The 27,539-nt window shown below is 44.3% G+C and overlaps 1 protein-coding gene across 1 annotated transcript; it reads right to left on the minus strand.

Moving 5' to 3' along the window:
* Nucleotides 1-324: 324 nt before the first annotated feature.
* On the minus strand, nt 325-12,125 carry LOC137542551 (keratin, type I cytoskeletal 47 kDa-like). The gene is made up of 8 exons (XM_068264558.1): nt 11,424-12,125; nt 9,243-9,325; nt 7,215-7,371; nt 6,955-7,116; nt 4,373-4,498; nt 4,053-4,267; nt 2,524-2,720; nt 325-1,281 (listed from the first exon to the last, which is right to left on the minus strand). The coding sequence occupies exons 1-8, from the start codon at nt 12,054-12,056 to the stop codon at nt 1,181-1,183; spliced, it is 1,674 nt and encodes a 557-aa protein (XP_068120659.1). The 5' UTR covers nt 12,057-12,125; the 3' UTR covers nt 325-1,180.
* Between the last annotated feature and the right edge of the window lie 15,414 nt (nt 12,126-27,539).

Below are 27,539 nucleotides of genomic sequence, written 5' to 3' on the forward strand. Positions count from 1 at the left end.
ACGCCACCTGACGCAAGTCATTCAAGAGGCATCATGGAAGGTCTAACCCTGATTATTGGAGTTGATATTCACAAAGCTTTTCTCTTCAATTAGGCCACCTTATTTATTTTTCACTTCAGCTGTAAGGTTTGATTGAAGCGATAAACAGATAAGGAGAAATACATATATGAGTCAACTCCATTATATCTGCCCTACATTATATCTGCATTTTGATAGAGGTTTTCTTTACATACATCATTTGGTAATACGACATACAGCAGTGTCTGTAGTCCCCCTACTAATGTACTTGCAGAGGATTTTAAATGAAAAAAGAGAGACGGCATAAAAATTGCTTCAGACTTTATTTGCATACTGTGCAAAGCAAAAGATAAAACAACAACACACATATCTTCACTGCGCAGTTAGCATTGAAAAGAGCAATATATCTGCAATGACACAAACGAAACTAGGCACATTGATATATCATGTGATCAAGAAACGTCATGATCATATGGTTACTCCTAGACTGTTTTATAACCCCACCTCCTTAACGAGAACTTGTCAATGCAGAAACATGAAAGCCACCACATCAAATCTGACTTCTTAGGAGTTTTCTAGTTTCCTGCTGATGTAGTATCTTAATGACTTCCGTCAATCAATGACATAGAACAACCATACAATGGTGTCTTGAACTGCATGATTATTCCATGTCACAATTAAATTCACTCAACAATGAAGCCACAGGTAACAACAACAACAACAAATCAGCTATGGTGACATCCTGCCATGACAGGTAAAAGTTAAAGGTCAACTAAACCCAAAACTGACTAAGGAAATGTTCACGTATTGTAACACAAGGATGCTGGGAAAGCACTCATATCTATTGAGCTTCCTACTTTGGGTGTCATGTGATCTCACTTGAATGACCCACCCACCAGCACCATCTGGAACGAATGGAATTTGTCTTCTTCAGTTTTGGTTTTAGTCTGGATTTGAATAAACAGAAAAGGAAAAAGCATACAATGAATTTTGCATTGCAGATAGAAGACATTGGAGCAGCATTTATTGTAGCCCTCACTGCCCCAAGCAAGAATAGGAATATAGAATGTGAAAGAAGAATATTTGTATGTGGACATGAGAGGTTTCCGATTTGCTTGAGCAGGCACTATCCGTAGGGGTCGTCTTTGGTATTCCGTTCTGTTTATGGGATTGGTTCTTCATGCTCCTCTTCATGGCTACCCACCACTACTCCATCCTCTATGTCTTCCACAATTCTCCTTACTTTCCTTGTCTTTACGGCGCCTTAACGTAAAACAGAAACATATTATTCATGTACAATGCAGATCTCCTAACATTAGAGGTCTATGTTTTTGTACTCCAGCCAATCAAAGTCCCCAGTTTAAGCTTTCAAAATATTCTCTGATTTTATGTAACAAGATACTTGGTGCAGTTCGTTGTTAAATGAACCTTTAAACGGAACCAGAGAGGATCAAAGGTTTTATACATACCTGGGGCTTCCTTCAGCCCCATACGCATGGATCGCTCCCACGCCGCCGTCCTCTGCTGCCTGGATCCGCCGGTACAGGGTCCCGTCATTGCCGCGAGTCGGCCAGTCGGCCGGCGGACGCGGACGATTCTCTGCATCACACGGAGCTCCCTCTATAGAAGTACGCATGAGGCTGCCTACTGCGCAGCCGCATGCGTACGGGTATGGAGGGAGCGCCTGTGATGCGGACAATTGGCCGCATCCGCCGGAAGTGACGGGCCCGGTAACGGCGGTTCCAGGAAGCGGAGGATGGCGGCGTGGGAGTGATCCAGGCTTATGGGGCTGGAAGAAGCCCCAGGTATGTATAAAAGCTTTTTCTATTTTAACAACCCATTGCTCTCTGGTTCCCTTTAAAGCACTGGTGCCATATCCATGCCAGTGTTTAGCATGAACTAAGAAATTGAGAAAGAAGGGCTTTCTTTTAGTACCATGTAATTATAATAAATCTGTTATTTGCTTGTTTTTATGAGAGAAAATATGCTCAAAAATGAAAAAAAAATGAATTTCTGAATTCTTCAACCAAACATATGTAAATATCTCAAAATGCAGCAATACAGTTTTCAGAAATAGTTTGTTTCATATGTTTTCTATTCAGAAATGTCAACATTTTGTAGACCATTTATTTTTTAGGTACACAGCAGGGGCACTAAATAGAGAGTGAAAATTAAGTTTTTATAGAGCAAAAAAGTGATAAATATGGGATCATAGCGATCAGGTGACCAGGAGCCAATCCAAATCACTTTTCCTTCATTGCAGAAGGTGTCAGCTATCAAAGTGCACAAAGATGCTGGAGTTAAAATCTACTATGGGTCAGAAACTGGCGTTTAGAAATGGCAGTAGATTTCAATATGGGTGGTCCTGAAGTGGTTTGTTAGAGTATTGCTGATTTTTTTATTAGAGACAGATTGCTCTATGTAAGAAAATAATAATGCCGCTGATGCAGTTTATGTTCAAATATTAACATTATGAGAGAGCCATAAAAAATTAAAATGAATTACCTTTACCACCAGATCCTGTACTTGGGGGTCCTGTTGCTCTCCCATATCCAGATCCTGTGGTAGTAGTTCCTGAGCTAGTTCCTGTGGTAGTTCCTCTGCTTCCTCCCGTGCTAACTCCTGTGGTAGTTCCTCTGCTTCCTCCCGTGCTAACTCCTGTGCTAGTTCCTGAACCTGTTCCGGAAGTTCCTTTTCCTAGACTGAAATTATTGAAAGAAAAAAATCATCATTACCAATAAAAAGACAAAATGTATTATGGTTACAAAAAATATAAGTTAATCAAAGCAACACAAGATTTCCTGCTTTCTCCAAGTAGTTCTTACTGCTGCTATCACTGGCCCTCACAACCGCAATATCTTCTGCTGTGCCTGCTTACTTTACTTTGTTGAATCAAATTTGAAAGTAGCAACACTACACACAATTTCTCAACATACAGTGCTATCTAAGAAATGATATACAGCAGAGTCCCCGCTATCCGGACCGGAATTCAGTCCAATGCGGGTCAGGTGACCAGCCAGATTGCGTGCACGGGGGAAGCCAGAAAGCCTCTCAGAGCCCACGAGGAGATACAGGAAGGCTGCCAGATGTCGCTGGAGGCTCGGAAAGTATTTCAGGGCAAAGGTTTGTGTTATTTTGGCCGGTTGCTCAAGCTGGTGCCGGATACTGAAAACTGTGCTGTATATATAAAAAACATAATATAGAATTTAAACAACTGCTTCAGTAACTCCCTTCACACACAGGTTCTGAGCAATTTTTGGCTCCAGCCAGGGGCGTAACTACAGGGGAGTGGCTACCTCGCTCCCTCTAATGCTGAATACACACGGTGCGTTGCCGCACTCGATTTCCGGCTCGATTCACGTCGATTTGTTTATTTCCAACATGTCCGATTTGCATTGCGATGGATCGTTAGGTCGATTTGGCATACTTTACTTGCAAATCGACCTAACAATCCATCGAAATGCAAATCGGACATGTTGGAAATAAACGAATCGACGGGAATCGAGCCGGAAATCGAGTGTGGGAACGCACTGTGTGTATTCAGCACAATAAAGGGTTCCATCCTTCAGATGAGGTGTTTTTGTGGTTACACTTGTTATGGGTGTGAAGCTTAAGAATGGAAGAATGGCCACACTTGTTTTATGGCCCCTTCAAGATGGGCTTCCCAGGCTGTGAGTGTCACCAAGGGTAGACAAAGGAAGGGGTGTGAATATTGGTGGGGGCTACATCAACGTTTTGCTGTGGGGATCCATGATATGTAGTTATACCCCTGGCTCCAGCCAAAGTCTTTCACACTTAGGGGATGAAGTTTCCACCCCTATGTAGGGCATAATAAACCTAAGAATATAGTCTGGGACTATGGAAGGGAACCTGTGCATCAGGAAAGACTCATACCAATATGGACATTGGTTAACCACATTTGTGATAGAGGAACTGTCCTAATCAAAGGCATACATTAGAGGAGGAGACCATAGCTTTTGACCATTTCTGATTTCTTTTATCTCACAATAGTGCAGGACAATGCATGCTCTTACCTTTCACCGTCCAGGAGTTTGCGGTATGTTTCAATTTCTGCCTCTAATTTTGTCTTGATATCCAGAAGTTCTTCATATTCGGCAGTCTGGCATTCCGTGTCTCCTCTGATCTGCGACAGTTGCTCCTCAACTGCAGAAATCTGAGCTTGGAGTTTGGCGAGCTGCATACAGAACTGGCCTTCTGTCTCTTGAAGGTTATCTTCAAGAGATTTTTTCTGTAAAAAAAAAAATCACCGCAAACATAAGCCACTGAACGGATACAGTATAAACAAAAATGTGGTTCTGTGTTTTCAAATGTTGCTATATGTATAATTCCTTACCATGGCAAGAAGTGACTGAAGCTCGATCTCCAAAGCTTGAAGAGCCTTCTTCAACTCCGAAATCTCACTCTTGCTGGTGGATACTTCTTGGGCTCCCACTGATATTTCATTCTTTAAACCTTCACTCTAACAATGAAAAAAGGTGACAAAGGCCAAAATAAGGATATGATTGAATAATACTACTATTACTGCTAAAATTGAGTAAAAATGTTTTCATTATACCCAAGGAGCTTAATATGACTATACACAGATACGGGTTAGGTTCATACTTTCTTCTAAAAACTTCTTTTTAAATCCCACATTTTTGTGTACAAAATGTAAAGGCTTGATACAACCTCATAATTTTGGAGTTCTGTCACTAATGTGCGATAAAGATTTTAAAAAACCCTGCACAGTAAATGAATTAAAGGTAGTCCCATATCTAGTGATCATGGGCAGATTCGACCAAGAGACAATTGAACGTGATTAGAGAGAGATCTGTCGGCTGTCTATACACACAAACACTGGTTAGCACGACAGCCGGGGGCCCCAGCCTCTCTCACTTGCTGGGGCCCCCAAACCACCATGCGATACCCAGAGGGTAATGTGGGCGAGCCCTGGCTGTCCATATACCACAGGCTGGGAATCAGTCTTGTGACGCTGCCCCGCTGGCCTGACGCTACCCCCAGTGTAAAATGTGACACCCCCAGTGCCCGCCGATGTCCACCATCTGCATTCACGCAGCCCATGTGGTTGCCATCATATATGTTGGCGCTTGTGACGTCACACACACACACCCACTTTACTCTGGCAACCACGTGGGCCACGTTTATGCTTGTCAGGACTGGAAGGGATCACTGTAAGAAGAAAATGGTGAGCTTCTGAGAGGAACTGACGGTGAGGTAATAATGCAATATTCATTTCCAGCTACATCATGTGTTTATTGAAATAATTTTACTCAGTTCAGGTTCCCTTTAATGATCACCCTAGACCCTAAAACTGGATCAGTTGATTTCGGCGTTCGGCTCTCAGAAACTGGGTGCCGTCAAAGAAGCAATGCTATGATGCGCGGCCCGCATAGCGGTTATTCGGGGCTCTGGCGGCTGACAGACCCCGAATTACATCTCCCTGCAAGTTGCGACAACTCGGAGGGGGAATAGTATTTAACGCCGCTTCGGAGTTTAGCGGCAGTGGGGAAAGCCGTCATTCGGCTCTCCCCGTGCCGAACTGAGCGGCGCCGACATCATATGCACCCTTTAAAAGTGATCTTAGTGCTGATTTTTGTTTATTTCAGCAACTGGAATTTTGGTACCGGACTTATGCATTAGTTGAGTGGCAATTTTGCTAGCTTTACCTAGCTGCTTTTGGGATTAGTAAGAAGGTTAGGGTTAGATGCTGCAAAATAGGTAGGTTAATACTACGGCATGGGGTAGGAGATATTGGCCTTGAGTCATCAAGCTGCGCTGGCAAAGTAGGGCCGCTAGTGAAGTTTCACAGTCGCGATACTTCACAGGACCACCCGCAGTTAAAATGTGCTGACCACCATGTTGCTATCTTTCATAAAAATAATATTTATGTTGTGGATGGGGGTTATTAGGAGTTAGGTTTCAGGGGAGGGAATTCTTTAACACCTTGGATTTACAAATGCTATGGCCCATATACCATTCACTTTTTCTCTTGAGTTTTCTCCCAGTTGATATGTTCACACCTTGTCATAAAATGCCCTTTAAACCACCACCAAGAAAGAAAATACTTAAAATAATTTTGATGGTACCTTTTCACTGACTTTTGGGTACTTTCCCAATTGTAAAATTCTGAAAAGTTATTTTAAAGAGAAGATGAAAATTATCTCCTAGGAGATAACTTAGGAGAAAATGTTAATGGCTTGTGGGCCTATGGGGGATAAAACTTAGTTTTTGACTTTGGTCAATAGTCACTGCACTGTTCGGCCCTAACAGGTCTGGTTCAATGATAACACAGGAATACCAGAGGGGCCAACATAGAGTAAAATATGTTAAAAACTGTGTAAAAAGGAAGGAAATGGGTGGATTCACCTCCCTCAGGTACATAAATGACCAGGCAATCACAGCCGTTTATAACCAAAACATTTATTTAAAACAATTCTCCAAAATGTGATGCAACTAGAAGTGCTCTAGTTATGAGATAGACCTGCAGCTGAGTTCTCCTTGTTCAATTTGCCTGATGAAGTGGGATGTTTGGCCCGTGAAACACGTTGCATCACATTTTGGAGAATTGTTTTAAATAAATGTTTTGGTTATAAACGGCTGTGATTGCCTGGTCATTTGTAACAATTTGTGTAATCTGCTACACAAAAACACAGCCAAGGCATGTTTAGAAATTCGCTCTAAACATACCTAGAATCGCTCTGAAATCTGCTCCCAAAACCGCTAGCGTATTGCAGATCTGCTAGCGGTTTTGGTGTGCACTGGGCCTAAAACAGGGGGGGGGGAACTGTCAATGCTGATAATTCATACATGTATTATCTACAGTACCTCTCCATAGTTCATGTCATTTTATTGTATGGCTTGCACAGCAAAAAAAAAATTCTGCAAATTAATGACTGAGGATACAATGCATCTTACCATCTTCTTGAAATTGTCCTCTGCATCTTTACGATTCTTCTCAGCCATAGCCTCATACTGTTGACGCATATCGTTCAAGAGCTTCATCAGATCAATGCCTGGAGCAGCGTTCATTTCTACGTTGACATCACCCATTTGTGTTCCTTGGGATCCTTTACTTTCCTGCAGATTCATTAAAGATAGATAAAAAAAAGCGTTTTTAGTTGTTCACATCCCATAGCAACTTTAGACCAAAAATGATTTATGCTTAAGATCTTTACTTCTTCATAGTTCTGCTTGATTTGAGCCAGTTCTTCAATAAGGGCTGTAAGTTGGTTTTGCAGATCTGATTTGGTGAAGTTCAGTTCATCCTGGACTTTACGCAGGCCGTTGATGTCAGCTTCAACGCTACGGACGAGAGCCAGCTCGTTCTCATACCTGCCAGGGTGAACAGTTAGATGTTAATGTAGTGATCTGGCTCACAATAAACACATGCTTAGATGACCTTTGCTGATGAATAGAAAAGAACTCCATACTTTCTTTCCAGTTAATATCATTCACATTCAAAAAGTAGAAAGAAAAGAAAGTTGGTGTTGTTTTGAATGACCAATCATTGGTCAATTTTACCACCTCTGTGTGGTATAAGCGATTACCTACACAATCTGTTCATTGTATTTAAAATCGTGTTTACCCTCATGCTATAGGGAGGTGCTAAAATCACTGGCCAATCAAAATCGTGGTTGGCCAATTATTGGTCAATTTTACCACTTAAGGTGCGTACACACATGCGACTATAGTCGTTTGTAACGATCGTTCCCCGATCTTTACCAACGACGATCGTTACAAAAAACGAACCACCGACTATTAAGTCTAACGACGAACGAGCCAAATCGCTACAAAAGAAAGTTCTGTCTCGGCGGATTTTAACCAACGACGATCGTTTGCAAAAGTAGTACATCGTTGGAAACGATCGTTTGTACCAGGCTGGACATGCGCATTTCACTTTTTCTCCAGGGAACTTTACAATTTTATGCGCAGGCGCATTGAGTGCTTTTACGTGGTGTAACGTTCGTTCTAACGATGTGATCGTTACACACTTTTTAGAACTAACTTTACTCCGGTCGTTCTTTCGTCAATTAAAAGATTGTTCGTCATTAACAACGAACGATCGTAGTCGCATGTGTGTACGTAGCATAAGTACCATGTAGTATGAGGTCCAACAGACTTTGAATAGTATGAACATATTGTTAAAGTGTAACTGTCGGGCATAAAATAAAAAAATCAATTCTTTATTTTTATCTGGTGAACAAGTAATAAGGATGCTAACCAGGCAATCCAAAAGTTAAAATCACTATTACTTTTCTTGTTGATAAATGATCATTCCCCAGTTTGCTTGACTCTTATTGGGTTTGGCTAAAGGAAGTTGCAGGGCATGCTGGGTTGTCTTTATTTGTTTCTTTACTTTCCTCTCAGACTTAACTAATGCAGCCTGATTGGCTGAATCCTCTTTCTCCTCCTGTTTCCCCCTCCCACTCCTCTGTTCCTCACTGATTGGCCAATATTTCTCATGCTGAGGCAATGCACTTTCTATCGCAGAGCTGGGTGAGAGTGCCTGAAAACTGGGAGGAGGGCAGGCAATGCATACACAATCAGGCAGAGGAGAGTAAGGGAGGAAATTACATCAGGATTGGCTTCAAGATAGACAGAGTTAAAATGTAGAATCCCAAGGAGGATTTTCTTTTTTTACTGTAGAAAAATCACTAAAATCTAAATGTGGACAGCGCAATACATATGTTATGTAAGTAGAGCAAATATTTATCTACTTATATATGTGTTTTTTTCTGAGATAGTATTGCTGACAGCTACTCTTTAAGTTACGCTCATATGTTACAAGGAAGTGGCTAATCAAAATTGGATGTGTGTGCCAGGCTTTAATTCTTATCCAAAAAGCTAAACAAAGTGGATACAGTATGAGAGGCAGTTATCAAAAACCTACCGACAAAATAAAGCAGTGGTCACAAGTTCTGGCGGACGATTGAAGATCGGATTAGACTATTATACTCGGATGAAAATCGGTGCCGCTAAGAACATGCCTGATCGATAATGCGCCCAATTTCGGGCCGCAATTGGTTGCAAGTATTGATCTGACATGCTGCAAGATGTAGGACCAACATGCTCCATAGGGTGGGCAGGGGTAACAACGTGCAATATCGGGAAGAGCGACGAACGAGATAGAACCCCCAACGCTGTCTGCCCTAGTGTAAAATGTGCCCCGCTCATCTGATGTACGGCACCTTAAGTTAACTTACTTCATCTTGAAGTCATCGGCTGCCAGTCTGGCATTGTCAATGTGCAAGACGAGGGCGGCATTGTCATTTGTGGCAGCAACAATCTGTAGGAGACAAATCAGTATGTTCATTATTGTACGTTAAAGCCCTACAAAAAATATTGAAGTTCAAAAACCCGCAACTGTGCTGTGCTTGTATGTAGCTGTGCACCTGATTATTCTGTCTTAAGGTGGCCACACACGATACAATAAAATGATCCGATTTTACGGCAATTCGATAAAAACGATCGGATCTCCCCAAAAAAATCAAAATTTTCATTCGACTGAAAAATCTGATCGGATTTCCCGTTTTTCTCGATTTTTATCTATCCGGAATGCAAGATATTTTTCTTCAATTTCTCTAAAGATTGTATGTTGTGTGTTAGATTGTCAGTTTATTAATATACACACCCAAGCAATTTTCTCAGAGTTTCCAATCATTTTTATTAAATTGGGGAAAAATTGAGCATACGTGTGTGGTACATTGGTCATATTTTTGAAATGTTACAATTAGTCAGAAAACTTGATTGCAATTCTTAAATTGAACAGATATTGAAAAATGTTTATGGTGTGTGGGCCACCTTTAGGACCATTAGTGTTTGTGTGGTCTGCTGTGAGCAGGTTGTGGTCCTTTAAATGCTTACCACAAGGTTGAGCATTTATGTAGAGGACACGTTTTCTATTGTAATGTATGTGAAACGCTCTTCATATAGGCACGCCGCACGTGTAATCATTTAGATCTTGTTTCTTTAATCTAAAACAAAAGTGCTTTATAAGTCCTTTTGTCATTAAAGCGGGATTGTCACCATAAAAATCAAATTTCAACAGCAACTGGTCTGAGTGTATTAAGTGATAAAGATGCTAATCCTGCATTCAAAACATTCAAAACTTTTTCTGCTGTTATGATTTGGAGCTATCACATATTTTAGGAGCACTGGCTCCTTAGTAGTCAGTGCCAAACAGTTGCATGCTGGGGGTTCTTTTTATCTATAATATATTCCTCCTCTTCCATTTATTTCCCTGCCTAGCTGCCTATCTGAAACACGATCCCCTGCTCACTTGTGTTTACAAGCAAGGCTGAGGTGACTCGGCGGTTGGAGGAGAAAAGAAAAAAAAAGTAAAGGGCAGAAATGACATCAGGATTTTGCCTAAACTGTGGGTAAAAGACATGGCCCCCACCAGGAACAGAATTCTTTTCATTTACTATATAACATTCACTGAAATCAAAACGTGGACAGTACAATGCATGTGTTATGTAAGTAGATCAAGTATTTAACTACTTATATATGTTTTTTCCCCCTGGCATAGTATGGCTAATCCTACTGCTTTAAAGGAGAGATGATAACACAATGCAGACATACCATGGATAACATTAACCACGGCCACCTAAATATCACAGAAAAAAAAGGCATTTGGAGAAATTCCAACAACAAATGATAAATGAGCTCTTAGTGTTTTCTGTTTTGTTTTCAGTGCCGTGGATGCAGCTCGGTCGCGCCACACTCATTGCCCCTCTTTCTCTCCACTAAAAAACCGACTCTGCACATCTATGACTAAGCAGTGTGTTTGTGCAGCGTTTGTGCCCCAAAATGTCACCTGAACGATCTGTTATTACCTGCTAAACTGCAATATAGTAAAGCAACCACAAGATGTCACTATCTGTAAAATGTGGTGATGATCTCTATGGTATTGTGATTTCCTGTATTCTTTCTGTGTTCCTCTCTGTTCTAAGCAAGCTGCATTGCCTGATGGTGGTGTATGATATATCTCTGAATGGTTTTCTTCAGTTAAGAGTTCTAACTTGTTATACTGGGTGCCTATCTTTGTGTATCGACCACTCTGCTCTATCATCATGATCAAGCAATGGTGGCACACTTATTGAACATGTTTATGGGGCTTAATGAGGAGAGCAAAACAACAAACCCCATGCACAGTTCCGATGAGTGGACCTAGGCCTGTGCGAGGCACGATAACTCCGGACATCTTTTCTTTTGTAAATGGTAGAGAACAACTTTAAAGCACACTAACATAATCTTATTGCTACAGAGATACAAATCTTATTGCTTCAGAAGTATTATATTATCCTTATGGTATTACTATTAGAAGTATTTCGCTAGTCCTTTCTCAATTAATTATTTAAATTAAATATAGTGTTACTACTTACGCTCTGTTTTAGCTCTTCAATGGTGGCAAAGTATTTGGAGTAGTCTTTTGTTTTGCCTTGTTCGTTATCCTGGCCTCTTAGCTTCTCATAAAATTCCTTGATTTTTCTTTCCAACTCAGCATTTGCTTCCTCCAGTTGCCTGACTTTGTCCAAGTAGGAGGCCAAACGATCATTGAGATTCTGCATGGTCTGCTTCTCATTGCTAGAGAATATGCTTTCACCACCTCCAAAGCCATAGCCACCATCCATACCAAAGCCTCCACCATAGCTGGAACCACCTTGAAAGCCACCAGCTGCATGGCCATAACCACCACCAAAACCACCCCCTACTTGGCCATGGCTCTCAGATGATTGACCAAAGCCACCAGATGAGTGGCCATAGCCACCAGATGAGTGGCCATAGCCGCCAGATGACTGACCATGACCACCAGATGATTGCCCATAGCCACCAGACGATTGGCCATAGCCGCCAGATGATTGGCCATAGCCACCAGATGAGTGGCCACCTTGTTGACCAATTTCACCAACAAAACTACCTACATTCTGAAAACCACCACTAGCCCCTCCACCATAGCTTGATGAGCCTGAGTGCATCATTGATTGCGAGGATGACTGTTGTCTATAAGAAGCCATGTTCAAGCAAAAAGGTTACCCTATCCAGAAGAAAGATAGAGCAGCTCCAATAGAAACAGCAAATACTGAGGTTGTAAATGACTTTATATAGGATTCAAAAGGTGTGTCGTCCTTGCATTTTAATCTGTTCTTCTGTTCCAAATAGTACTGCTGCTTGCCAAGTATTGCCTTGATTTGGATCAATTATCATTATTAATTAACTTGCATCACTCTGGCTGTTAGTCGTCTTAGCACAGAGCGATCGGCGTTAGCATGCCTTTTGGGGTGGAGTGCATTATTAGAACACTTAGATGAAAATCATTTTACAATTTAATATTCCTTGTTCATTTACTATGTGGACCATGGGGCATGAGAAGGCAGGGCAAAGATTTATACGCCTTAATGTATGTAATCTGCTGAGAACTGCATAATGAATGTGTGATCCGTATGAAAACATGGGAAATTACTTTGCTGCGTATATTTTTTCAGTGCTCCCCACACATATTTGCCCTGGAGGGGATCGGAGGCACCCTGCCGTCAGCTGCCCTAGTGCGCCAATACAGATTTTGTTTCTCCGTGACAGCGGTAATTTTTTCCCCCAAATGTGACAGCATGCTGAATGCACACAAGTCCATGTATGGATATCAATATATCAAGTCCTGTTCAGAAATGAATTGCCATTGAGGGCCCTTTTACACTGGGCCAGTGCGGTAATTGTACTGCATCCCCATGAAAGTCTATGGGGCCGTACATACCGACGTGGTGCGGCAGGATGCAATGGAAGTGATGTTTCTGCTGCGTCCCTGACGCAAGGCCAGGTCTACGTTACCACATGGTTCTAAGGTGGACTAGAAGTCATGTAAGTCTATGGCGTGTGTGTGTGTGTGAAAACCCGCCCAAGGTTTATGCATTGCGCATGCACAGAAGTGTATTTTTAGCAATGCGCTTCCACGCATGTGATTGTTTCAGCCACAAGAAGTAAGAGTCACTTCATGCTTGGCCAGCTGCCAGACGGGTACTAACGCGGTAATCCCTAAAGGCCTGTTTTTGACAGTGTGGTGCGGTGCAGTGTGGTCCCTGGACACGCCAGTCCGCAGTCCGGCCTTAGCTGTCATGGCCACTTACTGTGCATACAGAATTTGGAAACTGGGATGCCCTTTTTCCCCTTAAAGGACAACTGTAGTGAGAGGTATATGGAAGCTGCCATATTTATTTCCTTTTAAGCAATACCAGTTGCCTGGCTTAGCTGCTGGTCTATTTGGCTGCAGTATTGTCTGAATAACACCAGAAGTAAGCATGCAGCTCATCTTGTCAGATCTGACAAAGATGTTGGAAACACCTGATCTGCTGCATGTATTGCTTAAAAGGATGTAATTATGGCAGCCTCCATATACTTCTCACTACAGTTGTCCTTTAAAGTGTAACTGTCGGGCATAAAATCAAAAATCAATTCTTTATTTTTATCTGGTAAACAAGTAATAAGAATGCTAAGCAAGCAATCCAAAAGTTAAAACCACTATTACTTTTCTTGTTTATAAATGATCACTCCCCCAGTTTACCTGACTCTTATTTGGTACACAGAAAATTTGGTACACAAAAAGGAAGTTGCAGGGCATGCTGGGTTGTCTTTTTTTTTTGCTTCTGTACATTAGTTAAGTCTGAGGGGAAATAAAGAAGCAAAAAAAGACAACCCAGCATGCCCTGCAACTTCCTTTTTGCGGCAACGTACCAAATAAGAGTCAGGGAAACTGGGGAATGATCATTTATAAACAAGAGAAGTAATAAAGATTTTAACTTTTGGATTGCCTGGTTAGCATCCTTATTACTTGTTTACCAGATAAAACGAAATAATTGATTTTTTATTTTATGCCCGACAGTTACACTTTAATGCTTAATTTCCCCAAATGCAATTTTCTGTCTGCATTTGCGTTTGGGTTCAATGCAATGGGAACAAAATTGCATATCAAAAGGAATGCCTAATGTGATTTCCTTGCAGTTTATGTTTGTATCTGTTCTTATTTGCTAATGTTGAATCGTCAGAAAAACAAAGGCAATCACAATGGGAAATTTCAACGACTGCACAAAATGTTTGCGAAAATGCTAAAGGGTGTGGTGTAAAACAGAAAAATTGTGATTGCATTGCAGTGCTGATTTTCAGTTGAAAAGGGATCCAAATGGAAGTGCCTACTAATAGCCAAGATGCAAAAAATCCAAGTGGAGGAACAGAGTTAGCCCCCACCTTCTCCTGGGCCCCACAGCAGCCATTATATCTGCTACCCCACTAAAGCACTATCTGCAGTACTGGTTTTCAGGTTTACCAGGGCCGGATTTACCATAAGGCACTGTAGGCTCGTGCCTATAGGCGCATGATGATATTGGGGGCACCTATAGCTATTTAATATTGAGGGTACGTCTGGCTACCTAATATTAAAAGACACCTGTTGATACCTATGATGGGCAAGGGAAGTAAGGGAGAAATGGCCACTTGGACAGCCGCGGTTTGGTTCGTTGTTTTTTTTTTTTTAGTTTCATGGAGGGTGAAGTCTAGTCTGCCAGGACATCTGTGCCTATAGGCTCCTGTGACGTAAATCTGGGCCTGAGGTTTACTTTTTATAACATCCACCTGAGTGCTGTATTTTGTGACAATTCACACTTCCTATAAGTAGTAAAAACAGCGGTGTAACTACAAATCACTGGACCCTCCCAGCCAAACTTTGATAGCCCCCCCCCCCCCATTATTCACACCCCTTCCCTTGCCTCCCCTTGGTGCCCTTCCCGGCCTTGGGGCCCATCTCACAAGGGTCATAAGACAAGAGTGGCCGTCATGATATTCACACCCATAACAAAATAACAAAAGCAGCCACAAACCCCCTGATCTGAAGTATAGTCCCCTGTATCAGAGGAAGGGAAACTTGGTAGTCCGCCCCCCTCCCCCCCCGCAGCCCCCCTGTGATTGCAGGTGCTGCTCCCCTCTAGTTACGCCCCTGAGTAAAATTAAACAAATACGTCTGCTTTTTTAGGCATATTGAAAAAACGGGCGGGTTGGCGGAGGACTCAGCAATGCTGCCGGCTATTTGAGGATGTTTTTAACAAGCAACACCTGATACCAGAATACACAGGGCCAGGATTACGCTGCCTTGGCATTGACATATTTTTGGCATGGCCATGTTTGGGGTCTGCCACCAATGAAACATCCAACGCCGAAATACGTTGGCGCCATTGCAGGGAACTTTATTGTTAATGCCTTGTGATTGATCAAACGACTTATTGTGTGCACTGATAAAAGGACATCCGAGGTGAAAATAAACTTATGAGAAAAACAATTGTATCTATTCTCCTTCACCTAAAAATGACTTTTTTTTTAAGATATCCCACAGTTTTATTTTATATTTAAATCTAGTTTTTAAGTTTTTACTGTTTCGTTGTCTCTGCTCAATGACACCTTCATTGACGTATGTCAGAGCTCAAATGTATGAATGAATGACCCTTTTTATTTCCTGCTCTCAGAAGCCATCTCCTGACAGGAAAGTGTTTTATGGCTGTAATTACTTATCAGTGAAGGTTATGCTATAGTCTGACCCAGTCCCACTTGATCCCGAACCGGGCCGAAACTGTCACTTACATACCAGATGTTTAACTTTTGCAGGCAGAGCAAAAAAAAAAAGTAACAGCCTAATTATTTGTGTGCTTGGCACTGTACATACACATGTCTATCTCATCATGTCACATGTCACTTCGGTTGTCCTTTAAGCTGTGTAGCCACTGGCTGTGTTAGTTTACGTTACTCTTGACATCTCTTATTACTCAGTTGGCAGTCCTATACCTGGGTGGGGCATATTATCGCTACTTTATGCATCCCGGTTTCTGCGGACAGGGCTTGAGTATATTAGGCAGGCAAGGATCTGATGGTGATTAAAGATAAGATTAGAAAAGTAGTGAAACTTGATCTATTTCAAAACACTAGATGAATTAGCTTCTGTTTTTGTTATTTTTGTAACCTTTCATTTTACAGTTTTAAAGAAATCCAGGATACATTGAATAAAAATGATCCCCTAAAGGATATCATTGATTGCATTAATCTTTGCCTACTGTTTTTCCTATGCTTATAATATGGTTTGAAACATTGCTGAAAACAGAACCTGTTAAGGTGCAACTTAACCACTTCACCCCAAAGGGGTTTATATCCTAACGGACAAGAGCGATTTTCACCTTTCAGTGCTCATCCCTTTCATTTGCCAAAAGCTTAATCGTTACTAATCACAATGAAATGATCTATAATCTTGTTTTTGTCACCACTAATTGGGCTTTTTGGGGTTGATATTTGTTTTCAGTATTTACTTTATGTTCTATGTATTTTAAAGGGAAAAACAGGGAAAAAATTAAAAAATACACTATTTTTCCAATGTCATCCCCTATAGTTTAAATATAAACACTGCTACTGTGCATAAAACCCACACATTTTATCTGCCTATTTGTCCTGGTTATCACAAGATTGTAATTATGTCCCTAGTACAAAGTATGGTGACACTATATTATTTGGAAATAAAGGTGTATTTTTTAATGGTGTTTTTTTTTTTTTTCACAGTTTTCACGTGCATACGCGGGATTGCACGTGCACACGCGAGAGCACGCACGCGCACACGGTAGCAGCACTGTTTGACTTATAAAAACGTCCTGGAGCCATTAAGAGGCTCTAGCAGGAAGTTTTAAGTCAGCTTGTCATTAAGTGGTAAATGTACGACCAACCGCCCAACTTGTTGTTTGCGCTGACCAACTAAGCAACCAACTCACTTGAATACTGCGCGCACACCATATTCGCATTCAAAGAAACAAGTCGTTCAAACGACTTTTAGGCTGGTTTCACACCAGGACGTTGCGTTTTAGGGGACGTTATAGGGCACATAACGTGCCCCTAACGCAACGCCTGGTGCTCCCTGCTTTGGGCGTCAGAGTGAGCCGCGTTGTGCAGCTCACTCTGGCGTCCGTGATGCGCACTCTTGGACGCATGTGGCATCACGTGGTCCCGCCGGCCAATCGCCGCACAGAGCGGCCGTTCCAAGAAGTAAACACTGCACGTCACTGAGTGCAGTGAATATTAATTAGCCATGTGCCTGGCAGCTCTCCGCTCCTCCCCAACATTACTGCGCATGTCCAAGCAGTCTAACGCGGCTCTGCCGCTTACAAAGTACTGCATGCAGTATGTTGTGTAATGGCGCAGCGTTGCTAAGTAACGCAACGTGGGCACTGTGAACAGCCCATTGATTGTTCATTGCTGTGCGGTGGGCTGCGTTACAGGCTGCTCTAACGAGCGCCTGTAACGTCCCACTGTGAAACCAGCCTTACACATGTGGCCAACCTGCAGGGCCGGCCCGCTCATGAGGCGGGGTGAAACTTTTGCCTCAGGCGGCAAAATTCCAGGGGCGGCACCCGCCCGTCCGTGGGTGCGGGGAGCCGGCCGCCGAGCTGGAGGGGTAGCTGGCAGGACGGGGGTATTGGGCCTAGCGGCGGGGAGGGGGGTCGGACCCCCCCTCCCTGGCCTGGGTCCCCCGTGCTCCGCTCCCCTCCAGCCTTAAATACAAGCAGCCGCTATGTGTAAGAGGCACGGGCGGGTAGGACTCACCTCTTCCTCGTTCCAAGCGTGCGCTCCACTGACGTCACTTCCTGCAACGCTGCAGGAAGTGACGTCAGTGGAGCGCACGCTTGGAACGAGGAAGAGGTGAGTCCTACCCGCCCGTGCCTCTTACACATAGCGGCTGCTTGTATTTAAGGCTGGAGGGTAGCGCAGTTCGGGGGACCCAGGCGAGGGAGGGGGGGGTACGACCCCCTCCCCGCCGCTAGGCCCAATACCCCCGTCCTGCCAGCTACCCCTCCAGCTCGGCGGCCCCCCAGAGCGCGCCCCCCACCCTGGCGGCGGAAATTTTTTTTTTGCCTCAGGCGGCAAATAGTCTAGGGCCGGCCCTGCCAACCTGCACGATAGTTGGTCAGTTGATCCCCCGGTTGGATCGGGCACACCGCCTCTTATCAGTCGCTCGTCTAGTCCTTTGCCACGTGTATACATGCCAAACCTTTCGTCCAATAGAACAGGATAAAAGAGAAGCGCTCTACGGTGCATTAATGTTTTATTAGCAATTAAAAGGATGAAAAGTTGCACTTTGAAGATGTAAATGGTAGTAAAAGCATATCACCCAACATAGGATAGTAAGGAATCCCTTTTCCCCTCTCCTCTCTCTGAATCCCGTAGCTGTGGCCAGTAGCAGGGGTGTCCAGATGTATCACAGAAAATCAAACAAGATAGACAATAGACAAGTTTGGACGATAGTTGGGCAGAAAAGTTGCACGTGTATACAAGCCTTTACTGAGAACATTGTGTAATCCAAGCATGATATCAGTGGACGTTTTTTACACCTCCTGTTGTGATAAGAGTGATAAGCTGCTTTTCTCAGGAATCCTTTTGTACACGGACAGTGAAAAAGATGAAAAGTTTGTACACTTCATGCAATGTACATGCAACCTTTCTAGAAATAAAGCCTTGTGAATGGTGCCTGGCTATCCCCTTGTTTTAGGCTTCTGTCCAAAATTTGCCATAGAGTATGATGGACACGTGACTGTGATAGGGAATAGGTTGCGAGCCCCTCTGAGAAACAGTAAGTTACAAGACTATACAGTATATACTCTCATTGGCAAGTTTGGGGGTGGAGGGATTACTGGTGCCCAGAATCCCCTCTCAGACTGGGGCCACCTGCAGCTTATGGCACCACCCCTCCCTTTCTTTCTCAGCTACAGTTGACTTTGGATGTAGCAGCAGCGTGTGTACAGAGCATGGAGCAGCTGACAGAGCACAGAGCCAGGTATGAGCACAGCCCTGTGTCCCTGCTGTGTGCTAGTAAATAAGGGAGTAGGGACCTTGCAGAAGGTTTCACTTCTCCTTCATTACAGATATCAGATGTCCTCATTATTATCTGTATGCACTAAATATGCTGCAGAGTAGAGATGGCTCGAACCTCCGATTTTAGGTTCGTGAACCTCGAACGCAAAATTCCGCAAAAGTTTGCAAACCGCAATAGACTTCAATGGGCAGGCGAACTTTCAAAACTACAAACGCTAATTCTGGCCACAAAAGTGTTGGAAAAGATGTTTCAAGGGGTCTAACACCTGGAGGGGGGCATGGCGGAGTGGGATACATGCCAAAAGTCCCAGGAAAAAATATGGATTTGACGCAGAGCAGGGTTTTAAGGGCAAAAATCACATTGCAATGCTAAATTGGAGGCATAAAGTGCTTTAAAACATCTTGCATGTGTATACATCAATCAGGTAGTGTAATTAGTGTACTGCTTCACACTGACAGACCAAACTCACTGTGTAACTCACCGCAACAGCTGTTTGTGTAGTGATGGCTGTGCTGGACTAGTGCGCACCATGGCGAGAGTGCAGGCGATGGCGGTTTTCAAGCCCATATGGTCGCCGGGCTAAGGTAGCTCAATGACAGAACAACAGTGACTGTTCAGCTGATCGAATTTGGTCTGTCCACAATGAAGCATTGACCTTACTATCTTGGGTCAGGTGTGCCCCCCAACTTATATAGCTGGTCATTGCTTCATTGTGATACGCAAGCCCCTTCAAGGCAAGGTAACGATCATGAAGGGGAATTGACACATGTACATGCCTTTTTGTTTTGTTGTTGCAGCCGCAGTGCAGCCAGAAAAATTAGGCAGGCATGTACACACATCAGTAAAAATTAGTACTTTTTTTGTTAGTGGCCGCTGCTAGCAGCGGCCTTAAAAATTCAGGAATCCACCTGGAGTCCTGGACCCTGTTGGTAGTGGCGGAGAAGGCAGTCAAGGGGCCTGCAGGCAGAGATGCTGTGTGGGGGCCGACTTAGTCTTGGGGCAGGCAGAGATGCGGTGTGGGGTCCAAGGCCGGATTCGTACTTTCCAGTGCCCTAGGCCTGCTGTCATCAAGCGCCCCCCCCAAAAACATACTTTTACAACTCAGTGTGGAGATTGATGTCTTAGGGCCCGTTTCCACTAGTGCGGCGTGCATCTCGCAGACGCACACCGCACTGAGCCGGTGGGCGGGATCGCAGGCGAATCCCATGAGCCGTGCCATGCACGGCTATGGGATTCGCAGCCTCCGTGGCGAAATCTGCGGGGGTTCCGGGCGAATCGCTCCCGCAAGCGATTCCACCGCGGCGCCGTCATCCCCTATGGCAGAGTTTCCCCGTGCGAATGATGTGCGGGACATAGTTATGTCACTGACTGTCCACAGAGGAGCTCACTATCTAATCCCACCATAGTCATAGTCTAATGTTCTACCATATTATTATTATGTATTTATATAGCACTGACATCTCCTGCAGCACTTTACAGAGTACATAGTCATGTCACTGACTGTCCTCAGAGGAGCTCACTATCTAATCCTACCATAGTCATAGTCTAATGTCCCACCATACTATTATTATATATTTATATAGCACTGACATCTTCTGCAACCCTTTACAGAGTACATAGTCATGTCACTGACTGTCCTCAGAGGAGCTCACACTCTAATCCTACCATTGTCATAGTCTAATGTCCTACCATATTATTATTATGTATTTATATAGCAATGACATCTTCTGCAGCACATTACAGAGCACATAGTCATGTCACTGGCTGTCCTCAGAGGAGCTCACTATCTAATCCTACCATAGTCATAGTCTAATGTCCTACCATATTATTATTATGTATTTATATAGCAATGACATCTTCTGCAGCACATTACAGAGCACATAGTTATGTCACTGGCTGTCCTCAAAGGAGCTCACTATCTAATCCTACCATAGTCATAGTCTAATGTCCTACCATATTATTATTATGTATTTATATAGCAATGATATCTTCTGCAGCACTTTACAGAGCACATAGTTATGTCACTGGCTGTCCTCAGAGGAGCTCACTATCTAATCCTACCATAGTCATAGTCTAATGTCCTACCATATTATTATTATGTATTTATATAGCAATGACATCTTCTGCAGCACTTTACAGAGCACAGTCATGTCACTGACTGTCCTCAGAGGAGCTCACTATCTAATCCCACCATAGTCATAGTCTAATGTCCTACCATATTATTATTATGTATTTATATAGCACTGACATCTCCTGCAGCACTTTACAGAGCACATAGTCATGTCACTGACTGTCCTCAGAGGAGCTCACTATCTAATCCTACCATAGTCATAGTCTAATGTCCTACCATATTATTATTATGTATTTATATAGCAATGACATCTTCTGCAGCACTTTACAGAGCACATAGTCATGTCATTGACTGTCCTCAGAGGAGCTCACACTCTAATCCTACCATTGTCATAGTCTAATGTACTACCATATTATTATTATGTATTTATATAGCAATGACATCTTCTGCAGCACATTACAGTGCACATAGTCATGTCACTGACTGTCCTCAGAGGAGCTCACTATCTAATCCTACCATAGTCATAGTCTAATGTCCTACCATATTATTATTATGTATTTATATAGCAATGACATCTTCTGCAGCACTTTACAGAGTACATAGTCATGTCACTGGCTGTCCTCAGAGGAGCTCACTATCTAATCCTACCATAGTCATAGTCTAATGTACTACCATATTATTATTATGTATTTATATAGCAATGACATCTTCTGCAGCACTTTACAGAGTACATAGTCATGTCACTGACTGTCCTCAGAGGAGCTCACTATCTAATCCTACCATAGTCATAGTCTAATGTCCTACCATATTATTATATTGTGCTAGGCTTACAGATAAATTTCAGGAACCCCACCCTTGGAAATCCTGGATTTATCCCGACTTTGTAAAGTCCTGCGGAAGATGTCATCGCTATATAAATATTAAATGATTATAGTAATATTCCTGGCTTACGGTAGCAGAATTACAAGACCCCACCCATTGTCTTGATGATTTATTATGGGAGTTCCATTTTGAACAAGGAGAAACAATTACATGTAAATACTTTCTGTTTTAAGAAGGCCTTGTTGTTCAGAATAGTAAAAGTAAAGTGAAAGGCTGTAGAATCAGGGAAACAGTTGAATGAAATAAAGGGCACAACCAGCACTGAGTGGCCCATGATGCCGAGTGAGGCAGATTCCTCAGGCTGCAATATGCCCAGGGACGGCATCCTGACCGCCCCCCCCTCCCCCCTTCCTCTCAGAGGCATCCTGACCGCCCCCTTCCTCTCAGAGGCATCCTGACCGCCCCCTTCCTCTCAGAGGCATCCTGCCCTCTCCCTTCCCCTCTCCGCAGCATCCTGCTCGTGCCCGCTCCCCCCTCCCTTTCTGTGGCCCCCGCTCTGTTACCTTCTGAGCTGTGTGTGGCAGCAGTGCTTCCACTATGTTTCTTCCCAGCCCCTCTACTCTGTCATAGAAGACTTCCGCAGTTCAGATCAGCCTGTCACAGCAGGACGACCCGGCTACCAGAGATGGTCATAGTCAGCCAACTTCGCTACGCTGGAACTACGCGTAGTTTTACGCAATTACGCTTCGCCAAACTACGGCTTCAAAATCAAATATTCGCTTTGTATGCATTTCGTAGAATACGCGTTAAAATACGCAATTACGCGTAGTGCGAAGCGTAGTGTATGCGGATGCTTCTGCCCGTATGCAGAAAATTTTATGCATTAATTCCTCTTTAATTGCTTATACCGGGAACTCTTCTATGCGTACATTCCCCTTTACAGTGCGTAAATTTGTAAGCATACAACCGCACGCGGAAAATTTGCCGCGAGTAACGCATTCGTAGTTCACAATGCAATACACATGTTAACTACGCATAGTGGGCGTAAGCTACGCATAACGGTACTTCGCTACGCGTAGATTCATAAGCGTAGTTTCGAAACTCCACCTACAAACTATTTTAATGCGTAGATGCGAACTAGGATGCGTAAATTTGCACTGGCGTAGTTTCTGCTCATCCCTGCCGGCTACTGTGAAGAGGAAACAGAATAGCGTTTTCCCTGGTAACGGGATATACAGGAAGTACTTACCTCCTGTATTTTGCTCTGAAGGGAACTGCTGTTCTGTTTCCCTGCACAGCAGCCGGGTTGCAATCCTGTGACAGGCTGATCTGAACTGCCAAAATCTTCAAATATATTGATATTATATTGTACTGATGAAGTGCCCCGTTTGAGGGTGCAAAACAGCTGTTGACTTGTATGTGCCTGTATCCTCTCTCTCCATATTGCCTTATGGATTTACTTTTAAAATATTTTAATAAATTGGAGTTTTATCCTAGATGTGCCCAGCTACTGTTTTCTACTGTATTGCTTGGAGTTGGATGGACTTTATTGGCTTAAAGCACTCCAGTGAGTTCTTATAGCAATCCTGTGCACCCTCCTCTACTGCAAGCTACTGCGGAAGTCTTCTATGACGGAGGACAGGGGCCGGGTAGAAACTTAGAGAAAGCTGCCGCCGCCACCCCCAGCTCAGTAGGTAACAGAGCGGCGCCCACAGGTAGTGTTGGGCGAACAGTGTACGCCACTGTTCGGGTTCTGCAGAACATCACCCTGTTCGGGTGATGTTCGAGTTCGGCCGAACACCTGACGGTGCTCGGCCAAACCGTTCGGCCACATGGCCGAACTAAGAGCGCATGGCCGAACGTTCCCCGAACGTTCGGCTAGCGCTGTGATTGGCCGAACGGGTCACGTGGTTCGGGCCCGAACGTGCTCTGATTGGCCGAACGGTCACGTGGTTCGGGAAAATTAATACCCGAACCACGTCATATCTCCGCCATTTGTCTGTGGGTTTAGCTTTGGGTAGGCAGGCAGGGTAGTTCGCTCTCCAGCCACGCTAGCCAGGGTCCCCCCCAGTCATTGTGTGTCGCTGCTGGGAACAGTAGTACACCGCTCGCTCAGCCACACTATATATATAGCATTGTTTACTGCCACTGTGTACCTCGCTCAGCCACACTATATATATAGCATTGTGTTTTCTGACACTCTGTGTACACGGCTTAGCCTGGCTATATAGCATTGTGTGTACTGCCACTGTGCACCTCGCTCAGCCACGCTATATATAGCATTGTGTTTTCTGACACTCTGTGTACACGGCTTAGCCTGGCTATATAGCATTGTGTGTACTGCCACTGTGCACCTCGCTCAGCCACGCTATATATAGCATTGTGTTTTCTGACACTCTGTGTACACGGCTTAGCCTGACTATATAGCATTGTGTGTACTGCCACTGTGTACCTCGCTCAGCCACGCTATATATAGCATTGTGTTTTCTGACACTCTGTGTACACGGCTTAGCCTGGCTATATAGCATTGTGTGTACTGCCACTGTGTACCTCGCTCAGCCACGCTATATATAGCATTGTGTTTTCTGACACTCTGTGTACACGGCTTAGCCTGACTATATAGCATTGTGTGTACTGCCACTGTGCACCTCGCTCAGCCACGCTATATATAGCATTGTGTTTTCTGACACTCTGTGTACACGGCTTAGCCTGACTATATAGCATTGTGTGTACTGCCACTGTGTACCTCGCTCAGCCACGCTATATATAGCATTGTGTTTACTGCCACTCTGTGTACACAGCTCAGCCAGACTACATAGCATTGTGTGTACTGCCACTGTGCACCTCGCTCAGCCACGCTATATATAGCATTGTGTTTTCTGACACTCTGTGTACACGGCTTAGCCTGACTATATAGCATTGTGTGTACTGCCACTGTGCACCTCGCTCAGCCACGCTATATATAGCATTGTGTTTACTGCCACTCTGTGTTCACCGCTCAGCCAGACTATATACCATTGTTTACTGACACTCTGTGTACACGGCTCAGCCTGACTATATAGCATTGTGTGTACTGCCACTGTGCACCTCGCTCAGCCACGCTATATATAGCATTGTGTTTTCTGACACTCTGTGTACACGGCTTAGCCTGACTATATAGCATTGTGTGTACTGTCACTGTGCACCTCGCTCAGCCATGCTATATATAGCATTGTGTTTACTGCCACTCTGTGTACACCGCTCAGCCAGACTATATACCATTGTTTACTGACACTCTGTGTACACCGCTCAGCCAGACTATATACCATTGTTTACTGACACTCTGTGTACACGGCTCAGCCTGACTATATAGCATTGTGTGTACTGCCACTGTGCACCTCGCTCAGCCACGCTATATATAGCATTGTGTTTTCTGACACTCTGTGTACACGGCTTAGCCTGACTATATAGCATTGTGTGTACTGCCACTGTGCACCTCGCTCAGCCACGCTATATATAGCATTGTGTTTACTGCCACTCTGTGTACACCGCTCAGCCAGACTATATACCATTGTTTACTGACACTCTGTGTACACCGCTCAGCCAGACTATATACCATTGTTTACTGACACTCTGTGTACACGGCTCAGCCTGACTATATAGCATTGTGTGTACTGCCACTGTGTACCTCGCTCAGCCACGCTATATATAGCATTGTTTACTGACACTCTGTGTACACGGCTCAGCCAGACTATATAGCATTGTGTGTACTGCCACTCTGTGTACACGGCTCAGCCAGACTATATATCATTGTGTGTACTGCCACTCTGTGTACACCGCTCAGCCAGACTATATAGCATTGTGTGTACTGCCACTCTGTGTACACCGCTCAGCCAGACTATATAGCATTGTGTGTACTGCCACTCTGTGTACACCGCTCAGCCAGACTATATAGCATTGTGTGTACTGCCACTCTGTGTACACCGCTCAGCCAGACTATATAGCATTGTGTGTACTGCCACTCTGTGTACACCGCTCAGCCAGACTATATACCATTGTTTACTGCCACTCTGTGTACACCGCTCAGCCAGACTATATACCATTGTTTACTGACACTCTGTGTACACCGCTCAGCCAGACTATATACCATTGTTTACTGACACTGTGTGTACACCGCTCAGCCAGACTATATAGCATTGTGTGTACTGCCACTGTGTACCTCGCTCAGCCACGCTATATATAGCATTGTTTACTGACACTCTGTATACACGGCTCAGCCAGACTATATAGCATTGTGTGTACTGCCACTCTGTGTACACCGCTCAGCCAGACTTTATAGCATTGTGTGTACTGCCACTCTGTGTACACCGCTCAGCCAGACTATATAGCATTGTGTTTACTTCCACTCTGTGTCTGCTGGGCCTGGGAACAGTAGTACACCGCTCACCTGCCACTGTATAGCATTGTGCTCTGTGTCGCTGCTGGGAATAGTGGTACACCGCTCACCCGCCACTGTATAGCATTGTGCTCTGTGTCGCTGCTGGGAATAGTGGTACTGTATAGCATTTCTGTACTGCCACTGTACTGCTGCCAGTCAGCGTGTACTGTAAGGATAAGTGAAATGAGGAAGAAATCCGGTGAAAGAGGAAGGGGCAAGGGAAGAGGTGTTTCCCCTGACGGTTCACGTACAGGCCACAGGGGAGCACCCAAGAAAACCCACTCAATACCGCCCATGTTGTCCAGGACAACAACCCTCACAGATCCAAAGAACAGGACCAGATAATTACTTGGATGACCTCTCAAGCGTCCAGCAGTGGGTTAAGCAGCACCAGCACATCACGCACGAGGTCCGAGTCCTCAGCCAGTTACAAGGAGCCAGTGGGCACAAAGCTGACACAACCGGCAGCGACACCACGCACACAACTGCCAGATAACCAGTCCGATGAATTACCTCAGGACACAATGGGGTATTCGCAGGAGCTATTCCCAGCCCAACAAACTTCCACCTTTCAAAGGTCAATGGAGGAACAGCCAGAAATGTTGTGCCCGGATTCACAACCATTAACTGTGGGAAATGCACCGCGCACTGAAATACAAGGCGAGTCCAAGGAGGACTCGGAAACCCAAATCCCAGAGCAAGTTGGGCAGGAGGGGTTGCAATTGCAGGAGGTCGGCCGACAAGATCTGGAAGACGACGTTGGAGTGAGCTGCGCAGAGGTTGTTCTGGGGAGCTCTACTCCACGGCGGCGGCCCCCCACAATGACATATGACGAGTTTGAGGAGATGGAAGAGGAGGGTATGGACAATGTGGACATAGACCCAGATTTTGTTTGTGAACGAGAACATCGCCGTCGTAGCAGCAGCACAGATAAGTCTGTTGAAGAACCCACTGCTGCACGAGTTCGCCTTGTGCCACAAGGTAGGCGGCGCGCAATTTCAGGCACCACAAGTGTGGAAGTTCAAGTGAGAGGCAAAAGAGGAGCAAACAAAAATCGCCAGCAAGGAGGCAGGTGCTCCAAAGTCTGGGCTTTCTTTGAAGACTGCACTGAGGATGTTACCATGGCGATTTGCAAGGTGTGCAAGACCCGCCTGAGCAGGGGGAAAAGTATTAACAACCTCTCCACCACCAGCATGAGCCGCCACATGCTATCCAAACATCCCACTCTGTGGGCAAACGCGGCAGGACAGGGTACCAGCAACACTGCCTCCCTTGGGTTCACCAGACTCACCACCAGACCCGCCTCA

The sequence above is a fragment of the Hyperolius riggenbachi genome, chromosome 12, assembly GCF_040937935.1.
Source record: "Hyperolius riggenbachi isolate aHypRig1 chromosome 12, aHypRig1.pri, whole genome shotgun sequence".
In the NCBI taxonomy this organism is placed as follows: Eukaryota; Metazoa; Chordata; class Amphibia; order Anura; family Hyperoliidae; genus Hyperolius; species Hyperolius riggenbachi.

Coding starts and splice junctions, on each gene's coding strand:
- LOC137542551 (XM_068264558.1), bottom strand. CDS start 12,056: ATGGCTTCTTATAGACAACAGTCATCCTCGCAATCAATGATGCACTCA. Junction 9,326..11,423: donor TTGAAGAGCTAAAACAGAGC/GTAAGTAGTAAC, acceptor TGTCTCCTACAG/ATTGTTGCTGCCACAAATGA. Junction 4,268..4,372: donor TTCAGTCACTTCTTGCCATG/GTAAGGAATTAT, acceptor TTTTTTTTACAG/AAAAAATCTCTTGAAGATAA.